This window comes from Mobula birostris, chromosome 22 (assembly GCF_030028105.1).
Source record: "Mobula birostris isolate sMobBir1 chromosome 22, sMobBir1.hap1, whole genome shotgun sequence".
Lineage (NCBI taxonomy): Eukaryota > Metazoa > Chordata > Chondrichthyes > Myliobatiformes > Myliobatidae > Mobula > Mobula birostris.
Genome location: NC_092391.1, coordinates 41,226,785 through 41,251,203, shown reverse-complemented (window position 1 = coordinate 41,251,203; position 24,419 = coordinate 41,226,785). Strand labels below are relative to the sequence as shown.

At 45.3% G+C, this 24,419-nt stretch overlaps 1 protein-coding gene across 1 annotated transcript; it reads left to right on the top strand.

The window, feature by feature from the left end:
* The first annotated feature begins 1,219 nt into the window (after positions 1–1,219).
* LOC140186366 (CCN family member 1-like) lies at positions 1,220–23,505 on the top strand. The gene is made up of 5 exons (XM_072240541.1): positions 1,220–1,599; positions 12,204–12,417; positions 14,295–14,660; positions 15,558–15,751; positions 18,404–23,505. Exons 1-5 carry the CDS (start codon positions 1,552–1,554, stop codon positions 18,704–18,706), a joined length of 1,125 nt encoding a protein of 374 aa, XP_072096642.1. The 5' UTR covers positions 1,220–1,551; the 3' UTR covers positions 18,707–23,505.
* Positions 23,506–24,419: the final 914 nt, after the last annotated feature.

The window sequence follows — 24,419 nt, the reverse complement described above, 5'->3', positions numbered from 1 at the left end:
ACCAGGATTGTTGTTTCACCCGTTCTGTCTCCCTACCCCACCCCACCCCCAACACCACCCGACTTATCACAATCCTCTGTTCTGATTTGGGTATTGCATGCAGGTAAACCATTGTAAAATAAGAAACTTTAAAAAAAGCTCCGCGGTAACTGAGGGGCCGCCACGGTCTTGCTCCGAGACCCGTGCTCGGGGTCCGCAGCTGTGTGGAACAGCGACGCCCAACGACGCCGGGGGGTATCGCATATACCTGCGCCGGAGCTGCGACGAGAAAGCTCGTCGGAACTGCGCTGCTGGCTGCACCGGCTGGTATGCCTGGAATTCATGTTATCTGCAAAACACATTCAGTTGCTTTGGAGACTAGCAATTATAGTGATGTATATAGGGAGCGATGGCTTTTGTTTTTATTTTGCTTGTTTTGTTTTCTATTTTATATCTACTTCTAATAGTTTGCGTTTTAATTGCAAATTGTATTTAGATCTGAAACAGTAGGTGATAATTGTGACATAACTCTACTCTCCCAGATTCTGTTAGTGAACTTTGTCACTCATGCTGACACTTATTTAAGTCAAAACAAGTCCCGTTTTACATAATAAGCATCTTATTTTTAAAGAGTTTAATCTTTTGGCGGAATTGCATTAGATAATTGCGTAATTTCAGTTTTAGAAAAAAAGTGACAGTGTACAAAATGTCTACATTGAATTGTCCTTTACAAAGAATTAAGGTACATCTTCGTCGAAAATTGTAAATTATTGATTTAACACGGATTATTTAAAATTGGTAAAAATAAAATCTTATGTGGAGATTTGTGACAAATATAAATATATTATCTATATGTACAGTGTCTGAAATACATCTTACGGAAATGTTTGATGATGAATTTCAATAAAAAATAAATTACAAAAAATTTGGTAAAATACATTTTAATGAATAAGCTTAACGAGATGATTTGTGTGAGTTAAATAGAGCGAACTATTCGGGAAACCTGTTTGTTTAAAGATTCTGTTTCTCGCTCCTTGATGATGGCGTTTTTTTGCCGTTCTATTTCCTTTTTCTTGGCTGCGTTTCCACGGTGGAAGATGTTTGGGTCTGGCGCCGGAGATCTGTGTTCTGAGATCGTCCAGGCAGTGACGCGGGGCGGTGGGAGGGGAGAGAGAAGGGGAGGCGACCAGCCCTCCTAGTTATAAAAATCGGCGAGATTTCACTGCGGCTCAATGAATCGCGACGCGCGGTGTTGGAAGCTTGACACCGCCTAGACAGACCAGTGACAGCGGCGCTTTGAAGTAGCAGAGACCGAGAAAGGCACTTCAGATCTGGGCTGGTGCGCACTTTAATCCCCAAAACGACGAAGTTTATTTTCTTCCCCAGTAATTTATAGAAACGAAGTGGACTCGCGCCGCTGAAACTTACCTGAAATTAACAAGACCGACTAGACTTGGAGGACAAGTTTAGAATTTTTTTCCGTTTGCACAAGATTTTTTTTTAAAAAGTTGTTTATATATCAGTAGATAGGGAAATATTTTGTTTATTATTTGACGCTCTTTGGTGTAGGAGATGGAAGCATTCGTGTATCTGGTCCTTGTGTTTTCCATTACGGCGGGGGTAAGTATCTATCGTTAAGTTAACAGCTGTGTGTGTGTATGAGTTTGAGAGAGAGAGAGTTACTTGCTACATCCTCTACACGCCGCTCATCATCACTCAGACTGTAGCTTAAATGTTCTGTGAGTTTGCGTGCACGCGTGGAGTGTGAGACGAGGTTCCTAATTTATCTAGTCTGCCAAATGAGATTAAATATTTCTCCTAGTTATTGCGGACAGGTTCCCTGTTAAAATACATGTATTATCTTCAACTTTGTGATTATTGAAATGTTAAGGATTGCGGTACCGATTTGCAATGTGTGCAGTGTCAGTTCAGAGAGGAAGTGGGAGTCTGTGGCGGGAGATTCTTTTATTGAGCTGTCAGCTGCACCTCGCCGGGAAAACTCTTCACCCCGAGTCCGACCCTCAATAGGAAGCACTCTCACCCCCGAATCCGGCGGCGGTGGTTCCGAGTTGCAGTCCGGAGCCTTCAGCGCATAACTAGAGGTGGGAGAGAGAGCCCTTGCCTGTGGCGCTGAAGTCAGACCTCCAAGATGAGGTGGTGATAGGAGACCTGACAGGCACTGTGTTAAGGAGCAGGGAGATTTATCCCTTCAGACAACATTATCAAAGGCGTTGTCACTTTGCACGGCACTGATTTCGAGTAACAAAGCACAAGTTTCAAAAGTACTTAGTTGGTTATAAAAGGTCGTGCGGTTCTGAATGGTGATATATTTACATAAGTCTTGTGTTCACGATAACATTTCTCAGGGCAGTCGCGGTGTGGTGGGGTGGGATTTACTAGACCGGTCGTTGCTGTTCGGTTATTAGGTTCTAGTCAACTTCTGAATTTTTGAAAGTGGCGTCCCTGAATTTGTCTGAGGCTTGTCTCCCATTAACACCTGGTCTCACGGCGGTACGGTGGCGCAGCCGGCCAGAGCACCGCCGACCTGGGTCCGATCCTGACCTCGGGTCCCGTACGGAGGTCGATGCAGAGTCACTTTTTCTCTGCAACCGTGCGCATGCCCTCCGGGCGCCCTGGTTTCCTCCCACAGCCCAAGGTCGGGTAGTTTAGCAAACAGCTGTAAATTGTCCCTAGTATGTGAGTAAGGGTAGAATCTAGGAGTAAGGGATAAGGAAAATAATGGGTGTAGAATTGTTCTAATGAGCTGGCACGGAGTTGATGGGCCATATGGTATCCTTTATATTGCGAGTCTAGAGTCGTACAGCATGGAAACGTCCCTACTCAATCCATGCTGAACAAGATGCCCATCTCTCTCCATGTACCTGTCTAACTGTTAGGGAGCGTGGTCCTCGGTACTGCCCCTGACTGCTGGCTGGTGCCGACCAGATTTCGTATTGGCGTTATTCTTGATTTAATATTGTCACATAGACCAAGGTATTGTGAAAAGCTTTTGAGGCAACATCATGACAACGGCTGATAAAGGGGCCAGGCAGCAGGAGCTACAGCAAGGGCAGGGGTCCGGGGGTGCGGAGCTCACACACGAAGATCAGGGTCAGAGCTGGCAGATGCTGGGTGGGTCCAATTCCACTCGAGGCTGACCCACCAAACTTTCCAGATCTACAAAGCACCTTCGCCAGACTTAGCACATCTCAAAGTACACCGCAGGATGGCACAGAATGTCAGCAGCCTCTGCTGTGATCCGTGAAATGCGTGCAGCCAGTTTGTAGATGACAAGATCTCACATACAGCAACGTGGTCGCGACCAGATAATTTTGGTCGATTGGCCAGAATGCAGAAAGGTGCTCCATCCAAGTTGGCAAAATGCCAGCATGGAATTTGTCTCAAGACTTTGTACCAGGGCTTGGACGTGCAAAAGGTGCTACTAAACTAACCCTGCAGATGTACAAAACAGACAGCTGAAGTTGTGAGCTTTGGATAATCCACAGCAAACCCAGCTACTCATTCCTCTCCTTCACCACCGACTGGCCCAGTCACTACCTCCTATGTTGACTGACAGCTCCTGTCAGTGTTGATTGGAAGGACAGGTCACTGGGCAATCCCAGAGGCAGCTCTGGTCTACGAGTCAGCTGCCGACCAAGCGATGGTGATTTGAGCTCCAACAGCACCTGAGCAGCCGGAGCAAAATGCATTTGCGTGGCTCTTCGGTGACATTGGAGGGACCCTTTGTAAATTGGGGGACCGCTGGTCGAGCACCTCCGCTCCATCTGCCAAAAGTGGAACTTCCCGGTGGCCAAACATTTTAATTTTGATTCTCATTCCTGTTCCAGCATGTCAGTCCACTGCCTCCTCTTGTGCCAAGATGAGGCCACCCTCAGGGTGGAGGAGCAACATCTTATGTTCGTTCTGTCTGGGTAGCCTCCAACCTGGCAGCATGAATGTTGATTTATCTTTCCAGTAAAAGAATATTTCCGCCCCCTACCTTTACCTCTTCTCTCCTGATTCTCATTCCCCTCTGAGTCTCTTCTCATCCCCTTTTCCTATAGTCCTCTCTCCACTCCTATCAGATTCCTTCTTTTCCAGCCCTTTACCTTTCCCACTCACCTGACTTTACCTGTCATCTTCCAGCTGGCCTCTTTGCCCTCCCTCCCACCTTTTTATTCTGGCATCTTCCCCCTTCCTTCTCAGTTCTGATGAAGGGTCTCCACCTGAAACGTTGACTGTTTATTCTTTTCCATAGATGCTGCCTGATCTGCCGAGTTCCTCCAGCATTTTGTGTGTTGCTTTAGATTAACAGTATCTGCAGATTTTCTCATGTATGTGGTCTGTGTGGCAACTTTTATGCAGTGGTTTGTCTACAGGTGTTTCACAGGACCAAAAAAAAACCTGAGTCTTGTAACAGGGTTTTGGAGCAGGTGACTGAAACCTTGTAGGCTTAAAGGAGGAGGAAGATGGGTAGTGTGCAGGCACAGCAAGTAGCTTTGATGCCCAGCTCTAGAGAACAGGGTTCAATCTTGAACTTGATGCTGTCTCTATGAAGCTTGCATGCTCTTTCAACCAAAGTACTGCAATTCCTTGTGAGGGTCACTAACGAATTCCTGCAGGAATTACAGGGGCTTCAGCAATTTAAACACAACTAAAGATTTATTATGGAAATTAATGAGAAAAACTAACAGGAATTCAGGCAAACTATTCAAAATCTTGTTGAACTGATATCTCTGAAGATACACAGAAAAACCTGGTCTGATTTATGCCAGATAAGGAGCCACAACGACCCAGCAAAGTGGGGTTGGCATTTTCCCCTGAAATACACCCTGGAGCACAACTAATCAGACAACAAAGGTGTCCAGACAAAGCAATAATCCCCAAAGCCAACAACTACAAAACAAGACATTGCAAATACAGTGCTAATTAAATTAACCAGAATTGAGTAAAAGTGATAAATAAAAAGAGAGCTTAAAAATTTTCATGATTGCCAATGATACACTCGATAAACCAAATGATCTTGCTCTGTGTAGTGAGGGAAATAACACTGAGCTTTAAAGAAGGAATCTCAGACCCTGGGAGTTAAATAGTCTCATTTTTGGTCATTGGTGATGTGGATAAGCTCAATAATTTAAAACTTACCCTTTACTCATTATACACACAGTAAGTGCAATTTGGGACATGGCATTGTACTATCGGCTCAATATATGCTCTTATCAATGCCTCTGGTTTTCCTCCTTAAATCACGTACCCATCAGATATTTGAGGGTCTGGTATACAGGGGCTGTGGTAGTAGGTCTGTAGTTCTGTGGTGGTTGCATCGGGCTCCAGCAATTGGCCATCCTCCGTGACCACACTTGGGGCATGACCGTGGAGGTTCAGGGTCTGGGCTGGCAAGGCGGATTCCAGAGGACCTGGACTGCTGCTTGCCGCGACTGGATTCCTAGGATGCCAGAGACCCTGAGGTGCGCGCAGGATGCCAGACTGCAGGACTGAGTGGCACCGTGTGGGAGCGTGAGCCTGGGCCTCACGGTTCGGGGTGTCAGAGTTCAATCCCGACGTCTTCTGTCCCCCCTGTGTTATCTCAGGGTCCTCCAGTCCGATGTCATCCCGTTAGCAAATTAATTGGTCATTGTAAATTGTCCTGTGATGAGTCTAGGGTTAAATCGGGGGTTGTTGTGCGGTGCGGTTCGAAGGGCTGCAATGCACTCTATCTATAAATAAATAACAATAAGTAAACAAGTAATAATCACAACCAGTGACGGAGGCTGCTTTCTATTTGGGAAGGGCTCACTCCCCGCTCACTACGTGGACGTTGGAGGGAGGGGAGGGGAGGGGAAAGAGGAGTGGAGGGCAAGAAGTCGGCAATAAAGGAACTGCAACCTGATCTCAGTGCTGGTTACAATGCAAGGCTATAAATGTCCTTAACTTCCCCAGTTTATCAGAATCAGGTTTGTTATCACTGACGTATATAAAAGGCAATGTGTTATGTTCACAGTTGGTTTAATTGATCGAGCTATCGTTTTCTTGAGAATTACAGCTGCTCACTCAGAAACAGCAACCTTCCCTCCTGCAGTTCCGCCCTTGCGTCAAACTGCTCCCTTGCTGTCCAACAGCACCCCTAAAGGGTTAACCACGGTGGTTTCTGCCATGCAGTCTCCCGTGACCCAGCTGACTATCACTGCCATCTCAAAACATCCCCGCTGCTGTAGTCTGAGTCTGATTGCCGGAAAAATAGGAATACACAACATACACATTTTTCTGAAGATACAAATCCAGGTGAGACACCAATTTTAATCTGGCCAGCAGCCGCATTAAAAAAGGGTGCTCGGTAGTTGGAGTTAAAGCTGCTCAGAGAGAGAGAGAGAGAGAGGAATAAGAGGACATAGGAAATTGAAGAAGGTATGGGCTGTTTGTGCCTTCTTTCCCATTCAGTAAGATCATGACCAATTCTTGCACTAACCCCACATCTTCTGATTCCCTAATATCCAGAAATCTCTCCCCCTCTCTCTCTTACAATACACAGCAAATGCGCCTCCTCGTGTACAGAGAGGTTTGCAAAAATTTCCCACCACCTGGGTGAAAACATTTCTTTTCCAAAGAGTCACTATTAACGTAACACCCATTCGCAGTCCCAGATCATCCCAAGGCATGTTGCAGATTATACGAAGTGCAGTCCCTTTGGTAGGGAGTAAGGCAGGTAGTACAGACTCTTTGCAGGGAATGAGGCATTGAGTGCTTAGGCTGCATATTGCTGTGGGTTTGGGGATTAGCTTCCTCCTGATGGGGCCTCTGTTTTACATTTTGTTGCCAAATACAACATCTCAGTCAGTGTAGCCTAGAAGGTCAGCGTGGATTAAGTACTTGGGTCTCAAACAGCAAAAGTTGACTTAGCAGTGGTTGTCTTCCCAGTCACAATTGGCCCCCTGTTTACAGATGTTCCTCCTAGATGCCATGGGTAAGGAGCAGCAAAATGGTGTGGGAGTAACATCTTAATGCCAGATCACCATGGAGGTAACACTGACTTTGTTAGTGGTACGCCAAAAAGTGCATAAATAATACTCATTGATCTAGTGTTGTAGATAGCTCATGTACCTAACTTCCCTACTGCACTGTTCTCAGAAGGAGACATTGAAGATAGGTTCCAATGAGATGATCCGTCTGTTCTCTGTCTTGAACCTAGACCCCTCTCAGGAATAAGAAATTGGGGACTCTACACAGATTGTCACAGGCACTTTGTGTAGGAGTTCCTGTCCTGAGTTGTGCCAGAGGACAGTGGGGACACTCAACTTGATACTTTGGACCCATTGGTGCCAGAGGCGGAAGATTAGTCTGCCAGGTGTTGGCACCAAACTTTCCACTTCATATTTTCCTATTACTTCCTGCTCCAGTTTCTTGTTCAGTTCAAGGGAAGGTTCGGCTTTCTAAAACAAAACTCGTATTGGAGTACAGTGAATAGAAACAATGGCCAAGAGAAAGTTGTGTCAATGTTAGCAACATCAATATATTTTAATAATGTTTATTTAATTAGAATTTGGTGGTGTTTATTTTAGCTATCAATCTCTAGCCAAGGTTTGAATGCATTCTGTTAACAATGTAAGTCAACATCGTTCTCCAAAAAGTTTGAAAACATGTAAGCTGTAAAAGAGAATGAATATTTCCATAGACCTGTCAGGGTTAAAAGGCAGCAAAGAGTTTCACAACAGAGCATTCTAGAGGGAGTGTAATTGTAAAGCATGTAATGAAGAGTGCCAGAGGTCATTAGCACCCCTGACAAGTCTATTTCTAGCTGGTGCTGAGTCATGTTTTTGAGTGCAGGGTCATAATGAACAAAGCAAAGAGCATGTTTGGGCAGAGTCTGGAGTGACAGGTTCAGTGTCTCATTGCCTCCCAGAACCCCTCATCTCCTGTGTCAAGTATGGCTTGGTACAGAAGTGATTCATATCGTGAGGTTTTGGCAAGCTGACGATTCCCAGCAGTGAGAGTGGTGATGATTAGACACCACTCTCTCAAGTGACCACAAAAGCATCCCTTAGCCCCCTCAAAGTAGGGTGCTTGGGCACGAAACTCCTTCAGTCATGGGGCAATGAATCGTTGAATTATCTCCCCATGAAGTCAGCTGCTCAGTGTATTTGAAGACAAGAGATTGGGAGTTTATTTACATGGGAAGAAGATCTGGGGTAAAAGTTGCAGAACAATTGAATGGCAGAGCAAGTATAAGGGACTGATTCTATTTTCTTTGTTCACCATCTCAAGGGCTCTGCTCAGCTCCAAAGGACGGCACTTCCAACAACCAGTGCTCTCTCTTGGTGGTGTGGGCTGTGAGGCTTCTGTACCTTCTTCTTGATGGCAGCAGCAAGAAGAGAGCATGTCTGGGTGGTGGGGTCTTTGATGATGGATGCTGCTTTCCTGCAACAGTACTCCATGTAGATGTGCTCAGTGGCAGGGAGGGCTTTACCCGTGATAGACTGGGCTATATCCATTACATTTTGCAGGAGTTTCCATTCAAGGGTGCTGGTGTTTCAATACCAATCTATATAAACACATCTTTAGAAATTTGTCAAAGTTTAGATGTAATGCTGAAACTTCATAAACTTCTGAGAAAGTAGAGGCACTGCCTTGCTTTCTTCGTAATTGCACTTACATACTGGGCCGAGGACAGGCCCCCTGAAATGATAACAGAGAGGAATTTAAAGTTACTGGCCCTCTCCACCTCTGATTCCCCAATGAAGACTGACTCATGGACCTCCAGGTTCCTTTTCCTGAAGTCGATAATCAGCTTTTTGATCTGAATGAGAGGTTGTTGTTGTGGCACCACTCAGCCAGATTTTTAATCTCTCTCCTATATACTGATTCTTCACCACTTTGGATGTGGCCAGTGACAGTGGTGTCATCAGCAAAGTTAAATATGGTATGGAGCTGTGCTTGGCCACACAGTTATAAGTGTAAAGCGCATAGAGAAGGGCTCTAAGCAAATAGCCTTGTTGTGCACCTGTGCTGATGGAGATTGTGGAGGAGATGCTGCCAATCCCAATTGACTGGGGCCTGCAAGTGAGAAAATTAAGGTCCTATTGCACAACAAGGTATTGAGGCCAAGGTCTTGGAGCTTATTGATTAGCTTAAAGGGGATGATGTTATTGAATGCTGAGCTGCAGTCGATAAACAGCATCTTTGCTGTCCAGATGCTGTATTCCAGGGTTGAGTGAAGAGCCAATGAAATGACATCTGCTGTGGACCTGTTGCGCCAGTAGGGAAATTGGAGTGGATCCAGGTCACTTCCCAGGCAGCAGTTGATATGTTTCATTACCGACCTCTCAAAGCATTTCATTACAGAGAATGTAAATGCTACTGGACAATAGTTATGGAGGCAGGTTACCATGGTTTTCTTGGGCATCAGTATAGTTGAAGCCTGCTTGAAGCAGGTAGGTACCTCAGACTGTCAAAGTGAACACTCCAGCCTGTTGATCAGCACAGGTCTTTAGTTCTCGGCCAGGTACCCCGTCTGGGCTGAATACTTTCCATGCGTTCACCCTCCTGAAGGATGCTCTCATGTTGGCCTCAGAGACAGAAATCACAGAGTCATCGGGGACTGTGGGAGTTCATGAGGGTTCCTCCATGTTTTGGTGGTCAAAGCGAGCATAGAAGCCGTTGAGCATCTGGGAGGAAAGCCTTGTTGCAAACTCGCTTGGTTTCACTTTGTGTTGTCAGTCTTGCTCTCCTAGTCAATAATATCAATAATATCCTTCTGGATAATTAGTCTTGCTGTGGAGTTTTGCTGTGTAGTATCTTGCACTCCAGCTGATCAACATTGCAACCTTCATCCCACTTTAATCTCTGATATGTGAGTCAGAACACAGAACCATATGCTTATCAACATAGACTTCACTGAAGCATAATGGAAGTTTGTTTAGGTGTTACTACATAGCTTTAATCTTTATTAAATATTATTATAAGTCGATCTCCAATCTCCTGTAAGTCAAAAATGTTTTGTGAAAAGGAACTGAGCTCTCTGAACACTCTTACTGAGTGATCATGCTGCCTGTAAGCTTGCAGTGGTAATGAATACGTTTATTTTCACAAATTTAATTCCTCTGTCTGTATAATTGGTTCATTCACAAATGGCATGCTGAAGAATTTCAAAAATGTCACTGCGACACTCTAACCGTAGGCCTTCAATATACAGTATGTTCAAACAGTGATTCTTTACAAGGCTGGATTGGTATTTAAATACATCATTGTGCACACACACGTATACTCACACTCATGCACACACACACACACGCACGCACACAGACTCACATGCACGTATAGTAAACAGCCAAAGTAATTGCAAGAAAAGGTAATTGGCTGCGGTTCACTTGCCCTTTCTCCAATGTGAAAGTTATTTTTTTAATTTACACCTATCTACTTATAGAAATATATCGAAAGATCATCCCACCTCCCGAGGCAGAGCCTGGTCGGCCCACGAGGTGATCGCAGAAGAAAGGGATCCTGTTAAGTCAGTCTCCAATAGGCACGCACAGCTGAATCTCTAACTGACAGCTATATTATGCACTGTGTGTAACATCCAGCAAGCCTACAAGCTCAAAAGGCAAAGGCACAGAAAATTATCCCATATCATCTCCCAAAGATGCATCTTACTCTCTATATTTTATATTAAAATTAATTTATAATCCGTCCTATAAATACATGCCCAACTGTCCATATGTACTTGAGTATCCATTTCACACTTTCTGTTTATTGGGTACTACATATTCAAATATACACTCATTACTCAGGATATTTATTATGTGCTGCCTATTTTATTGCCCTGTTTACTATATTGATCTATAACTCTATGTGCATGTCTGTTTTCTGTCTTTATTGAAGTGATAAGCCTTCCTAACACTTTAATTCTGAAACTTCCTCCTGAACATCACTGCGTTATGCTGTTCATTTGATCCAGTTTTGGAAAAAAGTTATTTTGTTAGATGTGAGTGTTTCTGACAAAGTACTGATTCCCCATCCCAAGTCGGTGCTGTGAAGCTGGCCGCTTTCCTTGTGGTGAAGCTTCCTTGCAGTCCATTTCAATGATTAGGCTTTACAACAAGGAAGAACCAGTGAAACTGTATGTTTCCAATCAGAAGTATTGCGTGTCTTGGATTGCTATTGCCAGTAGCTTACTATTGTCACATGTATCAAGATACAGTGGAAAGCTTGCTTTGCATACTGTTCCTACAGATTTATTTGTTACACAGAGCATTGAGGCAGGACAAGGTAAAACAATAACAGTGAGAGGATAAGGTGTAAGTGAAACTGAGAAAGTCCTGTGCAGTTGAATAATAAAGTGCAAGGTATGAAGGTACATACGCGTCAGCAAACACAATCCCGAGATTGGATTTTCTTGCAGGCATATACAGTAAATCCAAGAAGCACAACAGAATCAATGAAAGACCACACCCAACAGGACAAACAAAGTACCAATATGCAAAAGACAACAAACTGTGTAAATACGAAAGTGAAATAATAATAATAACTAATAAGCAATAAATATGGAGAACATGAGGTGAAGTGTCCTTGAGAGTGAGTCCATAGGCTATGGGAACAGTTCAAGGATGAGGGGAGTGAAATTGTTTCCTCTGGTTCAAGAGCCTGATGGGTGAGGGGCGGTGTAAGTCCTGAGGCTCCTGTACCTTACAGCAGCGAGAAGAGAGTGTGATCTGGGTCCCTGAGGATGGATGCTGATTTCCTGCAACAAACCATGTAAATGTGCCCAGTGGAGGGGAGGGCTTTACCCGGGGTGGACTGCGCACCACCTTCACGCACCCTGTCTGACGCAGGCAGCAGCACGATCCGCATCATCGAGCTCCTTCAGTTTCTGCGCCAATGAGCAACTGCAGTACTTTAAGTTCTTAATGTCCAGCATTGAGAAAACCATTGATAGATAAATACATGCATAGGAACAGTTTAGAGGGATATGGGCAAATGAGATGTGTCCAACACAGGCACTTTGGTCAGCCTGGACAACTTGGGCTGAAGTGTTTGTTTCAGTGCTGTATTACCCCGTCGCTCTAACTTGACAGCAGCAGTGTTTAAGTGTCAATGTGTTCATTATTCAGTTTGGATCACACTCTGTCACTGACTTGCATCCAGCGTTATTAGTGTTCCAGTTTGAAATAGCCGTGGTAACCAAAGCTGAAGCACAGCCGGAGGCTGACTGATGTCTGTCTTGTTTGATCCAGGTGAAGGGCAGCTGTGGGCCCGAGTGTCACTGCCCCGAGACCCCTCCGAGCTGTGCGCCGGGCATCAGCCTGATGACCGATGACTGCAAATGCTGCAAGGTCTGCGCACGGCAGTTCAACCAGGATTGCAGTGCCATGGAGCCGTGTGACCATGTCAAGGGGCTCGAGTGTCACTACGGCTTGAGCGACGGCGCAGCACGGGGCATCTGCCGAGGTAAGCTGGCCATCCGGCCGGGTAGCAGAGAAGAAGAGCCACCTTGCTCACTTGCCAGTGGTATCGAACTGAGGCTGCGCCGAGGCGCTGCTCGTAAGCTGATTCCTCACAGCTCCAGGGTCCAATCCTGACCACTGCGGCTACCTGTGTGGGGGGTTGCACATTCATCATGTGACTGGGCGAGTTTCCTCTGGCTTCCCCTGCCCCCCCCCCCCCCCCCACCATTCCCAGGTTTAGTGAGATATGGGCCACACTCCACCTCAGGTAGGCAACTTGGCCAGCATGGACAAATGGGGCTGAAAGGACTGTTTCCACGGCATGCTGGGTTTTTTCTGTAAATTGCCCCAAGTGCGTAGATGAACTGTGGGAGAGTCCAGCTGGTGTGGATGTGAACGTGGGGAAGAATAGGTTTCTGGTAAAGATATGGTTAAGTAGGATGGGAATCCTCTGAAATTTGGCCCAGTCTTGAAAGCTCCCCTTCTATGTTGTAGCAAAACATGAGATTATCCAAAAGGCACTGGGCATACTCAATGGTGAAGCAGCATCTATGGAAGGATATAGAAGTCAACATTTCAGATTGAGATCCAAAAAGTCAGCTGGTCATCTCCACACTTCCCTCTCCCCCATGGGTGCTGTCTGACCAGCTGAGTTCCTCCAGCACCTTTTGCGGTGCTCCGGATTGAAGCATCTGCAGTTTTCCTGCCTCCAAATGCGAGATAATGATGCCACAAGGATCATCTGTAACTAGTGACCTGTAGTAACCTTCTTGATCATTAGTTACCCATAGTTATCCTCACTACCTGCAATAAACTTGATTATCAGTAACTCTTGTGAACTACATTGAATGTTTTGGTTCATGAAGGCCTTTTCAATCTTTCTGGTTCTTAGCAACTGGTATTAACCAGCAAGATCCTTGTCACACTTCCTGAGGTCTGGCTTATATAGCTGAACTGGTAGAAATAGGTGAGGACTGGCCAATATATCCTCCCTCCAATTATTTAAAAATTTTTTTTAAGCCCTTAACTCCAAGTGGAGTCATCAGGACGCCGTCATGACGGTGATTTTTTGGCTGGCTTTCTTATTTTCACAAGGCCGAGTTGTTAGCTGGATGCTCAACCCAGCACGGATGGAAAACATGCAAGGGAGTCAGCTGGATTCGAACTCTGGAACCTTCGCTCCGAAGTCCGGTGCTGATGCCACTATGCCACCAGCCGGCCCCTCCCTCCAATTGCACAGAAAAAGATGTGTAGCTCTATTAATCGCTAAAGTAATCCATAGTGAATCCCACTGCTCTCAGTAGTGTGTGTAGCTGCAGAGTTTGTGGTTTATTAATTAGGTTTTATGGTTTATTATTGCCACATGTACTGAGGTAGAGTGAAAAGGTTAGCTTTGCATGCCACCCTTACAGATCATTTCACCACATCAGTACATGGAGGTGGTACAAGAGAGAAGCAGCCACAGAATGCAGAGTAGAGTGTTACAGTTACAGAGAAAGTGCGGCGCAGATAGACAGTGAGGTACAAGGTCACAAGTACTCCACTTTCATTCACAGTTCTTCCTACTGTAGCACCAGGCAAGGCTTTAAACAGGTGGGGGTTGATGGAGAAGCAGAGAAATCAACTCCAGTGAGACTTAAGGTCAAGAGGAAACCGGCTGGTCAATTCTAGTTGTGCTGGTATTTTGAAAGCTCTATCCAATCGGAGCTGTTCTCCAGCTGTTGCTCTGTAACCCTGTGCCCAGTTACCTTATTGCTGCATCAGCTTCTTTGGAAAGTGTATGCCTGCAGTAAATGGTTTATTCGATATTCAGTCCTGTAAAAATTTTTAAGCTTAGGAGATTCTTCTGTGTGTTGAAGACCGCATTTTTTACTTTTCTAGCAAAATCCGAAGGGAGGCCTTGTGAATTTGCTGGGAATATCTACCAGAATGGAGAAAACTTCAAACCCAACTGCAAGCACCAGTGTACGTGTATCGATGGTGTGGTGGGTTGCATGCCACTGTGCCCTCAGGAGTTCACTCTCCCAGCCATGGACTGCCCCAAGCCTCGGTTGGTCAAGGTGCCAGGCCAGTGCTGTGAGGAATGGATCTGTGACACCAACCATATTGGCGAAGACTCTGGAGACAGCACTGAGGAAGCAGAGGACTCCATGAGTTATGAGGAGATTGGAGACCAGCCAGATTCAGAGCCACTGTCGAGCAAGGAGCTGACCGATCTTGTTCGAGCGGGCTTACAGATAGAACCAGGTGAGAACAGCTGATGTTTCTTCCCTCGCAACACACGCAGTTTCCAGGGTCTGCAGATTTTCTCTTGTTTGCTTCTTCCCTCTGGTTGCTTTGCAGCTCTGGGGTGCCTGCACTTGTTGGGCAGTGTGAGCTCAGGTTTCAATGGCCTAGAAAGCCTCAGTTTTATTGTTATTATCATTAGCTGATTATCGTACCAAGATACAGTGTAGAACTTAAACACGGGAGATTCTGCAGACGCTGGAAATCCAGAGCAACACACTAAATGCTGAAGGGGCACGGCAAGTTAGGCAGCATCTAGGAAGGGGAATTATCAGTCGACATTTGGAGCCGTGACCCTTCATCAGGACCTGAGTATGTTCCTCCAGGACTTTGTGTGTTGCCTTTGCAGGTTGTTACAGAATGGCTTTTGTTTGGCGAGCCATCCAGACAGACCAGACCAAACATAAGTCTATGGAAGTACCTGTAATGAAAGGAGAGCAGATTGGGAACACAGTGTTGTAGTTAGGGAGAAGGTGCAGAGCAGGTTTGGCTCTGTGCTTGTGCTGGCAAGTCTCAGCTGTGGCAGATAATGATTCCCACTGAGTCTGAGCCAGGAGAAGGAAACTGATCCTCTGCAGAAGCTTAACTGACCACTCCAATGAGTATGTGCTACCACTGCCTGCTATGCAAGATCTAAGAAAGATCTATAAGGTGTGCAATCAATAATCCATTGTAATCCTCATGGGTATTAGTTATGGTAATTCTCATAGTCATTAGAGTGTCCAATAACCCTTGACGACTGCTCTGTCATAAGAACCACAGTGAAGATTCTGGTTCTCAGCCTGAGTATCTTGTTACTGCTGTCTCGTATTAACCAGCAGGGCTGTGTTTTTGATGAAGGCTTGTTTGTCTGTGCAGCCTGGAGAGTACAGGGCCACGGCGGGAACTCGAAGTGTCTGGTACAGACCACCGAATGGTCGCAGTGCTCCAAGACGTGCGACATCGGGATCTCCACCAGAGTGACCAGCGACAACCCCCAGTGCAAGCTGATGAAGGAGACACGCCTTTGCCAGCTCCGCCCCTGTGACCTGCCACTCAACACCAACCTCAAGGTGAGGGCTGCATACGGCATGGGGTCATGAGCAGCGGGCACCCTCCTGAACCTATCTACCACAGAAAGTAGTCATGACCAGCTGGCAGACACTGTGATTTTGCAATGGGATGTAGATAAATTGATGATTTGGGTGAAAACCTGGTAATGTGGAGAACAGTGAGGCATACGACTCGGTAAGAGGAAGCAAAGGTGGATTATTATCTAAATGGAAAGGATTGCAAATGAGTGAAGTTGATTGAGTGGGATTCTGGTATTCAAGAACATGAATCATTAAAAATTAACAGGCAGATCCAACAAGTAGAGGTTGCAGTTTATGAATAAAAGGTGCACAGGGTACACCTCTACTTGGAGGACTGTATACCGCTTTGGTCCTCTTGTCTAAGAAAAGGATGTGGAGGCTGTCCAAAGGAGATTCACCAGGCTAATTCCTGGGATGAGAAGGTTGTCCTGTCAAGAAAGGGTAGACAATTGAGGTATATGTGTCTTGAAGTTTTAAAGAATGAGGTGAACTTATTCAACCACGTAATATCCCTGGAGGACTTGACAGGGTAGGATTTAGAAAAGTCACTAGTAGAAGAGTCATGAACAAGGAGATGTAACTACAAATCAAGCAGCAGGTCACTTAAACAGAGATTTCTTCCCCTCTGAGAGTAGTGGATCTCCACAATGCTACGCCACCAAGGAGCGTGGAGACCTTATGTATAAGGTGTAGATAAAGAAGAATTTGAAAGACTGAGGAACAAACAGTGATAGGGGACTGACACAGAAGAGAAGTTGAGGCCAGCGTAGATCACCCATGATGATTATATTAAACAGCAAGGTAGGCACGGCAGCTGGTGGGGAGCTGGTGACTTGCTCCTGTGCTTCTTGTGATCGTATTATGCTCAAATTGACCTCAAGACTCCCCAAATCATTTTATACACCTTTGAACCCATTCTACTCCCCTACTGACTCCTCCAGCACCACACACACCAGTGCCCGTTAAGAACTGTTCTGAATTTTCTGGCTGAGAGAAAAGAGACCGACTGACTGAGCAACAGCTGGCAGTCAAACCTCTGCTTTGCTCTTTGCACTGTGGACATTGATTGGTAGAATTATTTGGCTCCTGTCTGTACTCCAAATCCTTTAAATACATGCACGAGAACAGCCTTACTCTGGATGTATTGTTACCATGGCAACATGGCGAGAAGGTCTCAGCTCACTCAACACAATATCTTAATATTGCCTGTCTTTTCCCCTGAATTGGCTGCTAAACAGCTCACTTTTGCCTTAGCTAATTAGATTTGTTGATTTTGACAATCTCCCAACTACCATCCTTTGAAAACTGCAAAGCATCTTCACTCCTGTCATAATCCGCCCATGCTGACCCACACTGGCCCCTGATCCAATAAACTAACAGTATAAAATATTTTCAAATCTCTCTGTCTCCTTGTGTCTGTCCAACCTCTACAATCTTCCTCCCATTTCTGCCATTCTTCATTGTCCTCCAACTCTGACCTGTTGCTTATGCTAGACTTTCATTGTCAGGCCATTGGTGACCAGGCCTTCAGCTGTCGACCTGTACTTAGCCAACCTGCGTCTCCATTATCATTTCTTCTGGAAAGCCGGTCACTATGGTGACCTACTCTAATGTCACCCTGCATGCCTTAGTGTAGATCAGGGTGCCATAAGAATGAGTTATTCTTGTTGAAAAACTTAGCTGAAAGGTGATGACCTCCTCACCCCAGTGTAGGAACTGCAGCTAGGATGACCAGGCCAAAGTACGCCAGAGGAGAGTAGTATGAAGTTCCAAAGGTCGCTGTTCAACCTTGTGCTTCAACAGTGTTTGAATCCCACTTTCTCAGTCTGTGCATTAGCTGAGGTTCAAGGGTAGTTCAGAGGCATGATGCGCAGAACTGCTGTTTCGCAGCTCCAAAGACCCAGGCTCAATCTGACCTTTGATGCTTTCTGTGTGGAGTTTGCACGACCTCCCTATGATTGAATGGGTTTCCTTAGGGTGCTCTGATGCCTCCCCACGTCCCAGAGTTTTTGCAGGTTGATGGGTCATTTGGCTGCTGTAAATAGCCCCGGTCTGCAGGGGAGTGACAGGACCTGGGGGTGGAGGGGAGATGATGAGAATGTGAGGAGAATAAAGTGGCCTCGGGTATGATTAGTTAGGTTTAAGGCCATAAGATATAGGAGCAGAAGTAGTCCATTTGGCCCATCGAGTCTGCTCTGCCATTTCATCGTGGCTGATTCATTTTCCTCCCAGCCCCAATTTTCCCCCTTCTCCCCATATCCCTTCATACCCTGACTAATCAAGAATCTATCAACTTCTGCCTTAAATACACCCAGTGCCTTGGCCTCCACTGCTGCCTGTAGCAACGAATCCCACAGATTCACCATTCTCTGTTTAATGAAATTCCTCCTCATCTCCATTCTGAAAGGACGCCCCTCTATTCTGAGGCTGTGTTCTCTGGTCTTGGACTCCCCCACCTCCTCTCAACATCCACTGACTGGTGGTCAGCATGGACTCTGGGCCAAAGGGGCTGTTTTGATGCTGCATCTCACTCTGATTCTTAGGTTGTCCACATGGTGTTGGGATGTGAATTGGCCATTGCAGGTCTGAGAGCTTGTTGTAAGGGTGTCCTGTCTCTTTCTGTGTCTGTAGAAGGGCAAGAAATGCTTCAGGATGAAGAAGGCCAAGGAGGCTGTGCGGTTCACCTATGCCGGATGCACCAGTGTGCAGAGGTACAAGCCGCGCTGGTGTGGCTCCTGCACGGACGGGCGCTGCTGCACCCCATCGCAGACCCGCACCATCCACGTGCGCTTCCACTGCGAGGACGGCGAAACTTTCTCCAAGAGCATGATGTGGACGGACCGGTGCCAGTGCCATTACAACTGCGCCTATCAGAACGAGATCTCCTACCCTTACTACATGCTGCACAATGACATCCACAAGTTCTCCGAGTAGGCAGGACAAAGGAAAAGGAAACTGCTGAATTGTCCAGACTGACACCAACTTGCCACTCAGCTTTGCTGCCTCTTCACCGGCAGCTATACCTGTCCAGTGTATTGAACTATTTATCCAACCTTAAAGACTTGACTGATGGCTATTGGCAGCATTGGCTCCTGCAGCACATTTAAATTTTTATCGTCTGGTTTAGGAATGGCTAGCTGTCGTGCCTATTGACTGTTAGTTCCAGTGGTCCATGCACAGTACACCTCCCATAGTTCTCCAAGACTCATCTTTAGCTGGTCCTTTGCTCCGTTCCATATCATTGTCCTACAAACCGGCTGGCCATTTGAACTAGAAGATTGTACTAACCACAAAAGACATGAAAAATTGCAAAGTCTTCCATTGATTCAAAGAATGGAATCAGCTGTTAAAATTTGCACCTCTGAAAATTATTTTTATTTTTAAAGAATCGAAGACACAGACGCCATCTAGCCAGGAAAGAAAAATCTTCAAACAAGAATTTAATAGGTTGGTTTGTGACTTGAATCTCTTCTAAGCCAGTTTTTAGATTTGGTTTAGAAAAGATTAAATTAATTGTAACAAAACAAGTTCATGTTGGCATTTCTACTTGCCTAATTTAATCAGAGTTAGTGTTATTGTAAATAAAGCTGCAGATGTTTTTGTTAATGTTATTTAAAGTCATTGGACATAATTTCTCCTTGAAGTTGATAACAGAATCGACATGTCTATCTGGTGGATATTTGAATGTAGTGCCAACAAAATAAGGATTTTTTGTTTCTGTATTGTGGCTTGTTCCTCCTCCAGAACAATGCAGAAACTATCCAAGACATATTGAGGGGTTGTCATCTAGGCTTATGACTGCATCCGCTCGATGTCAATAATGGTTCAATTTTGCTCTCCTTGAGGAGACTTAAGATGGTCAGAGCTCAGGTTGACTCTGCGAAGCCTTCATTTAACAGCAACTTCTGAAAATATGTCCAATGGTACCAACAACTTTTGGTGGGTTCTAAGACATTCTGCATAGCACTTCTGAATGAGTTGATGAGCTCTGCGTCAAATGGAGATTCGGGGTCTGACTGGTTTTCCATTTGAGAAGCCGAAGCTATCAGTGACTGGTGTGAGTTATTGAAAGTGACTGAGGGAAAAGTATGAGACAACTTAACCCATGCTCCAATCTCTCTCTGAGATTTGCATGAATATTTTATTCATTTGTCCTTTCCCTATATTTGTGTTCCCCTGCTCGCCTCATGCCACACCAGGCTTCGGAATTGTGCTGCAAACTATTGGCACCAACTTTCAGTTTTAACTCTCCTTGCTGGCAAGAGAAGAGTGGTTTCAGACTGAATTGTCCAAGGTAATGCTGTTAGAACAGAGATAAGGAGGAATTTCATTAGCTAGAGGGTGGCGAACCTGTAGAATTCATTGCCGCAGGTGGCTGTGGAGGCCAAGTCATTGGGTGTACTTAAAGCAGAGATTGATAGGCTGTCGATTAGTAAGGATGTAAAAGGTTACAGGGAGAAGGCAGGGAAATGTGGTTGAGAGAGAGCTAATAAATCAGCCATGACGAAATAACAGAGCAAACTCAATGGGTCGAATGGCTCAAATCAGCTCTTATGTTCTTGAAGTCAATGCAGTTGAATATAACCCATTCTATTATGTTGGCCTGGTTAGAGCTTGGCTTCAGTTGTTGATAGCATTGATTTATCTTTTTAAAAACTTTATCCTGCCAGCCCTGAGTTCGAGCAATTAGTGTATGAGAAAATTACAATATATGATAATGCCCGAGTGCAGTAAAATACTGTATCCCCTAATAGACTGTTCGTACCTTTCAACTGCCACATTAATGGGAGGTTCGATGACTTTAAGAAACTTTGAGAGAGCTGTCATCAAGTACCCTTTAACCCCGTGGTGACAATTTTCCTCTTGTTTTGCACAATTGGAAATCTATTGCACGGAGACTGTTAACAGTTAGATAGATAAGCGGAACCTCTTTTAGAAGCTAAGAGTAAAGGGAGGTCTCCCTGAAAATAGAACAGCACCATTGAGGAGGAGGTCTGGAAACCTCTCACTCAAATGGAAATGGATGCTGGATCAATTAGGTCTTCATAAGTGGGAGTGACAATGACTTTCCACATGAGGGCATTAAGTATTATGGTAGATGTACAGATCGTTCAAGATCCAACTGAGTGATAGGGCAGACTTGATCGGCTGAATGGCCTGTTCCTCTTGTTCGGGACTTAGCTTTCTTTCCAGGTGTGAGAGAATCAGGAACTTCATGGAAACCAGTTGGCAAATGTTTATCTGAGACAGTTAATATTTTCGTGGGAGAAGAACAGAAAGGTAACTTTTGCACAGAAGTGTGTTACGTTGGAAACAGATGGAGAAGGGGATCTGCCAAACACATTGGCTGTGAAGTCAATGCAGTAGCAATAAAGTCTACTATTTGTGCTTTTAGTGGGGTGAACAGTCATTTCTGGGTATCTTTTCCCTAAGTTTCTAAATGCTGCCTGAGTGTGGGGAGATAAAATTTGGAAGTTTAACAGTGGGCTATTTCATTAGAGAGGGTCTTTAATGTGGGCCATTGAAATCCACACAGGAGAGCTAAGCATCCCATTACAAAGCAGAGCCCTCTGTCGTTAAGAGACCATTCTAAAAGGCCCAGGCCTTGGAGCTGGAGTAACACACGCACTCTATCTATTAAGGCATTAGAGATTAACTCTTGAATGTGCACTGTGCAACATGAGATGTGAATATTTTAGTTTCGGGCAGCTATTGCCTGTGCACTGAGGTGAACCTTCCTACAGAAGCTCTATTTAATTTGTACTCTTGTTACTTACTTCCTCCTGAAACAAACTTCACTGTAGTGGAGTGATCCAAACTGAACCTGCTTCATTGTTGAAGTGCGATCAAACAACTGTAAAGGGTCATGTGTCGTAAATATTCTCTGTGTCTATTTAAAGACTTTTTTTTTGTTCTGTCTTGTATGTGTTTTAATATATTGCTCGGTGTCTGCCAGTATTACTGTTGCGTGGAGATGTGGCTGTTTCGTTATCTAACCAACTTTAGAATAGATATGTGTGCAATCCAGCGCTCGAGTGTGGGTCTACACTTTACCAGAATAGAACAACCTTGCCAGGTAGAATGTGACCTTGGTGTGTTTCAACTGGTCCGGGTGGCAGGGGCTGCCAATGAGGACTATTCAAGTGAAGTAACACGCTGGCTTAATTAGGAGCTGTTTCTCCCCTGGTAGCCTATAGCACACATGCCTTCCACCGCAAGGCCAATAGTACTTTAACGATTTATTTTTGTTTGTTTGAGATGTGAAAGGACGTGGGAGTTTGGAAACTTTGAATGCACTTGTCCTGAGCTTGGCACTGCATCAGTGTCTCTCAGACACTAGCCAGGTGGTGTCAGTCTTGAGGCCTGGCTTATCGAACAACTTTGTTCACTCTCTTCTCATGGGTCAGCCCCAGCATCAGAGACAAACCTATTCCCAATACAAAGTGACTCAGCTCTTTTACTTAGATAAGCTTTAGTACCTATCCCCATTCCCCTTTCTCAGGCTCAGGGGAATGGGACGACTGGGCGGTAGTGGGAGTTGACACAAGGATGTTAGTCCTCTGTGATCCAAACTAAATGAAGCTTTCCTTGAGGGAAGTGCTTGCTACTCGTTCTGTCATCTACTTGTAACAGGCTGAGGAGAAGTCCCAGGTAGTGAATCCTCAGAGAGGAATCTTGTACAGTACTTGAATCACCCAGTGAATAATATACAACAATGACACCTAGCACATGTCTTTAATGAAAGTAAATTTCGTAGCAGTGCGGTGGCATTCTTAATGATTAATGTTCGGATTTGTACACCAGGCCGATCCACTTTCATCTCCGCTAAAAATCCGAGTGGTCTGGAAAAGCAAAGAAAGTGAAAGCCCTTCTGAGAGCAGACGGGCAGCACCAGGACAGCACAGGGACCTCGGCAACGAGCCCTGTCCAGGGATTGGTGCATCTGCGTCAGAAGTGCAGTGGATTGGGAACACTCTAGAGTAGACGCAGTGGCCTTTCTCCTCTTCAGTATTCATCTCCATGGGTCAACTGAGAATGCAGCCCCAGCTGCTTAGCTGTTTCATTGGCTTGGACTAGATCCCTGATGTAACACCTCCCTGATTCTGAGAGCCATGCCTATAGGTCACCATGTTCTCAACCATTCTGCAATTGATCTGACACTAGGGGGGGGGGCATCAATAAAATCTACTGGGATCGCCAGCCTGGAACTACTTTATAGTCAACATGCCAACGTTTAACTTGCAACCCTAGTGTGTCTGTGTGTGTGACCACACAGGGCAGGCCACCAGGACAAGAGAATCAGATCCAGTGTTTACTGTATACTCCTGAAGTAGGAAGCAAGGTTGGCTGGGCAAGTGAGAACACCAGCAAAGTGGGATGGGAGCCTGCAGACAGGAATTATCCTTCAACCCACCTCACTGCCCCCAGAGATACCTCTTGCCGTGTTGGAGGCACCCTACTAATAAAGACAGCCCAGTGCAAACCCTGGGTCCAAATTCCAGATGTACATGGGGTTGAATTTTTTTCTGCCTTATATTGAATGCAGCCACGTTGTGTCTCTCTGGGTCCGCCTGCAATCTTTTATCGCTCTCTTGTTGATATCTTATTTCAATATGTTTGCAGATAAATAATGTATATACTGATGTTTTGCACATATTGTAATTAGAATAATGCCTTTATGGAAACATAAATACTTAATTTCTTAATAAATATTTTAAACATTTTATAATAAAGGATGAATCTTGTTTTTTTTTTGAAGTTGCTTACTTTTCCTCTATTCGATTTGCTATTCTGCAGTTTTCTTAGCCCATACCTGTTCCCGTTCAAAAACTCACTTCTTGTCTCAATCTTTGCTTCTGCGCCAACATTTCACATTGTTAACTGCAAACTAAATCTTTCCCTTTTGAATTGACTATACCCACAGTCACAGGCGGCCATGTGTTGTGAGTTTACAAAGCCTCAGCCCAGATTCCATTATAAGTGAACGAGGGCTGAGAAGTGTGTATGAGAAGCATGCAAACAAGAAAAGCAAGCAAATGGCATTCAGAACTGGAGTCCACCCACAGACCTCAGTTCAGCGCAAAGTGTCGTGGAGAAGGGAGCTGAAATGGCCTGTCGGTTGCCTAGAGGGCCATCACACCCTGACCTTTTCAATCTAGCTTGGCGCTTAAGCCTTCACCCAAACATTGAGTTCAGTCGCTTTGATACTCTCTGGGGCCTGGACCCCACCAACCTTGATTTGGCCTGTATTTGACGTTTCCAATTCAGCCTGGCACTTAAATCGTAACGTCGAGTTCAGTTGCTTTGATACCCTCAGGGGCCTGGACCCCACTGCCTCGACTCAGCTTGTACCCAACCTTTCCAATTTGACCCAGCGCTTAAATCGTCGCCCAAAGATCAGATTCTGTTACTTCAATACGATCTGGGACCTGGATCCCTCCGCCTCGAGTTGGCCTGTACCTGACCTTTCCAACTCGGCCCGGTACTTCAGTCAATGGAACCTCGGGACTTTCCTCAGTCTCGGTGACGGGCCCAGTTCTGCCACTTCGAATTGCCTGCGCTCAAAGGGAAGTTACACACTATTGTTTTTGGTGACTGTGTACCTGAAAAAGTGTGATTACTGAAGTATTTAGTTGTTTCCTTTGTT

Bases quoted from the DNA above. Each gene is read 5' to 3' on its own strand.
- LOC140186366 (XM_072240541.1), top strand. From the start codon at position 1,552: ATGGAAGCATTCGTGTATCTGGTCCTTGTGTTTTCCATTACGGCGGGG. The intron at 1,600-12,203 runs GTAAGTATCTAT...TGTTTGATCCAG, and splicing joins TGTTTTCCATTACGGCGGGG to GTGAAGGGCAGCTGTGGGCC. The intron at 15,752-18,403 runs GTGAGGGCTGCA...CTGTGTCTGTAG, and splicing joins CACTCAACACCAACCTCAAG to AAGGGCAAGAAATGCTTCAG.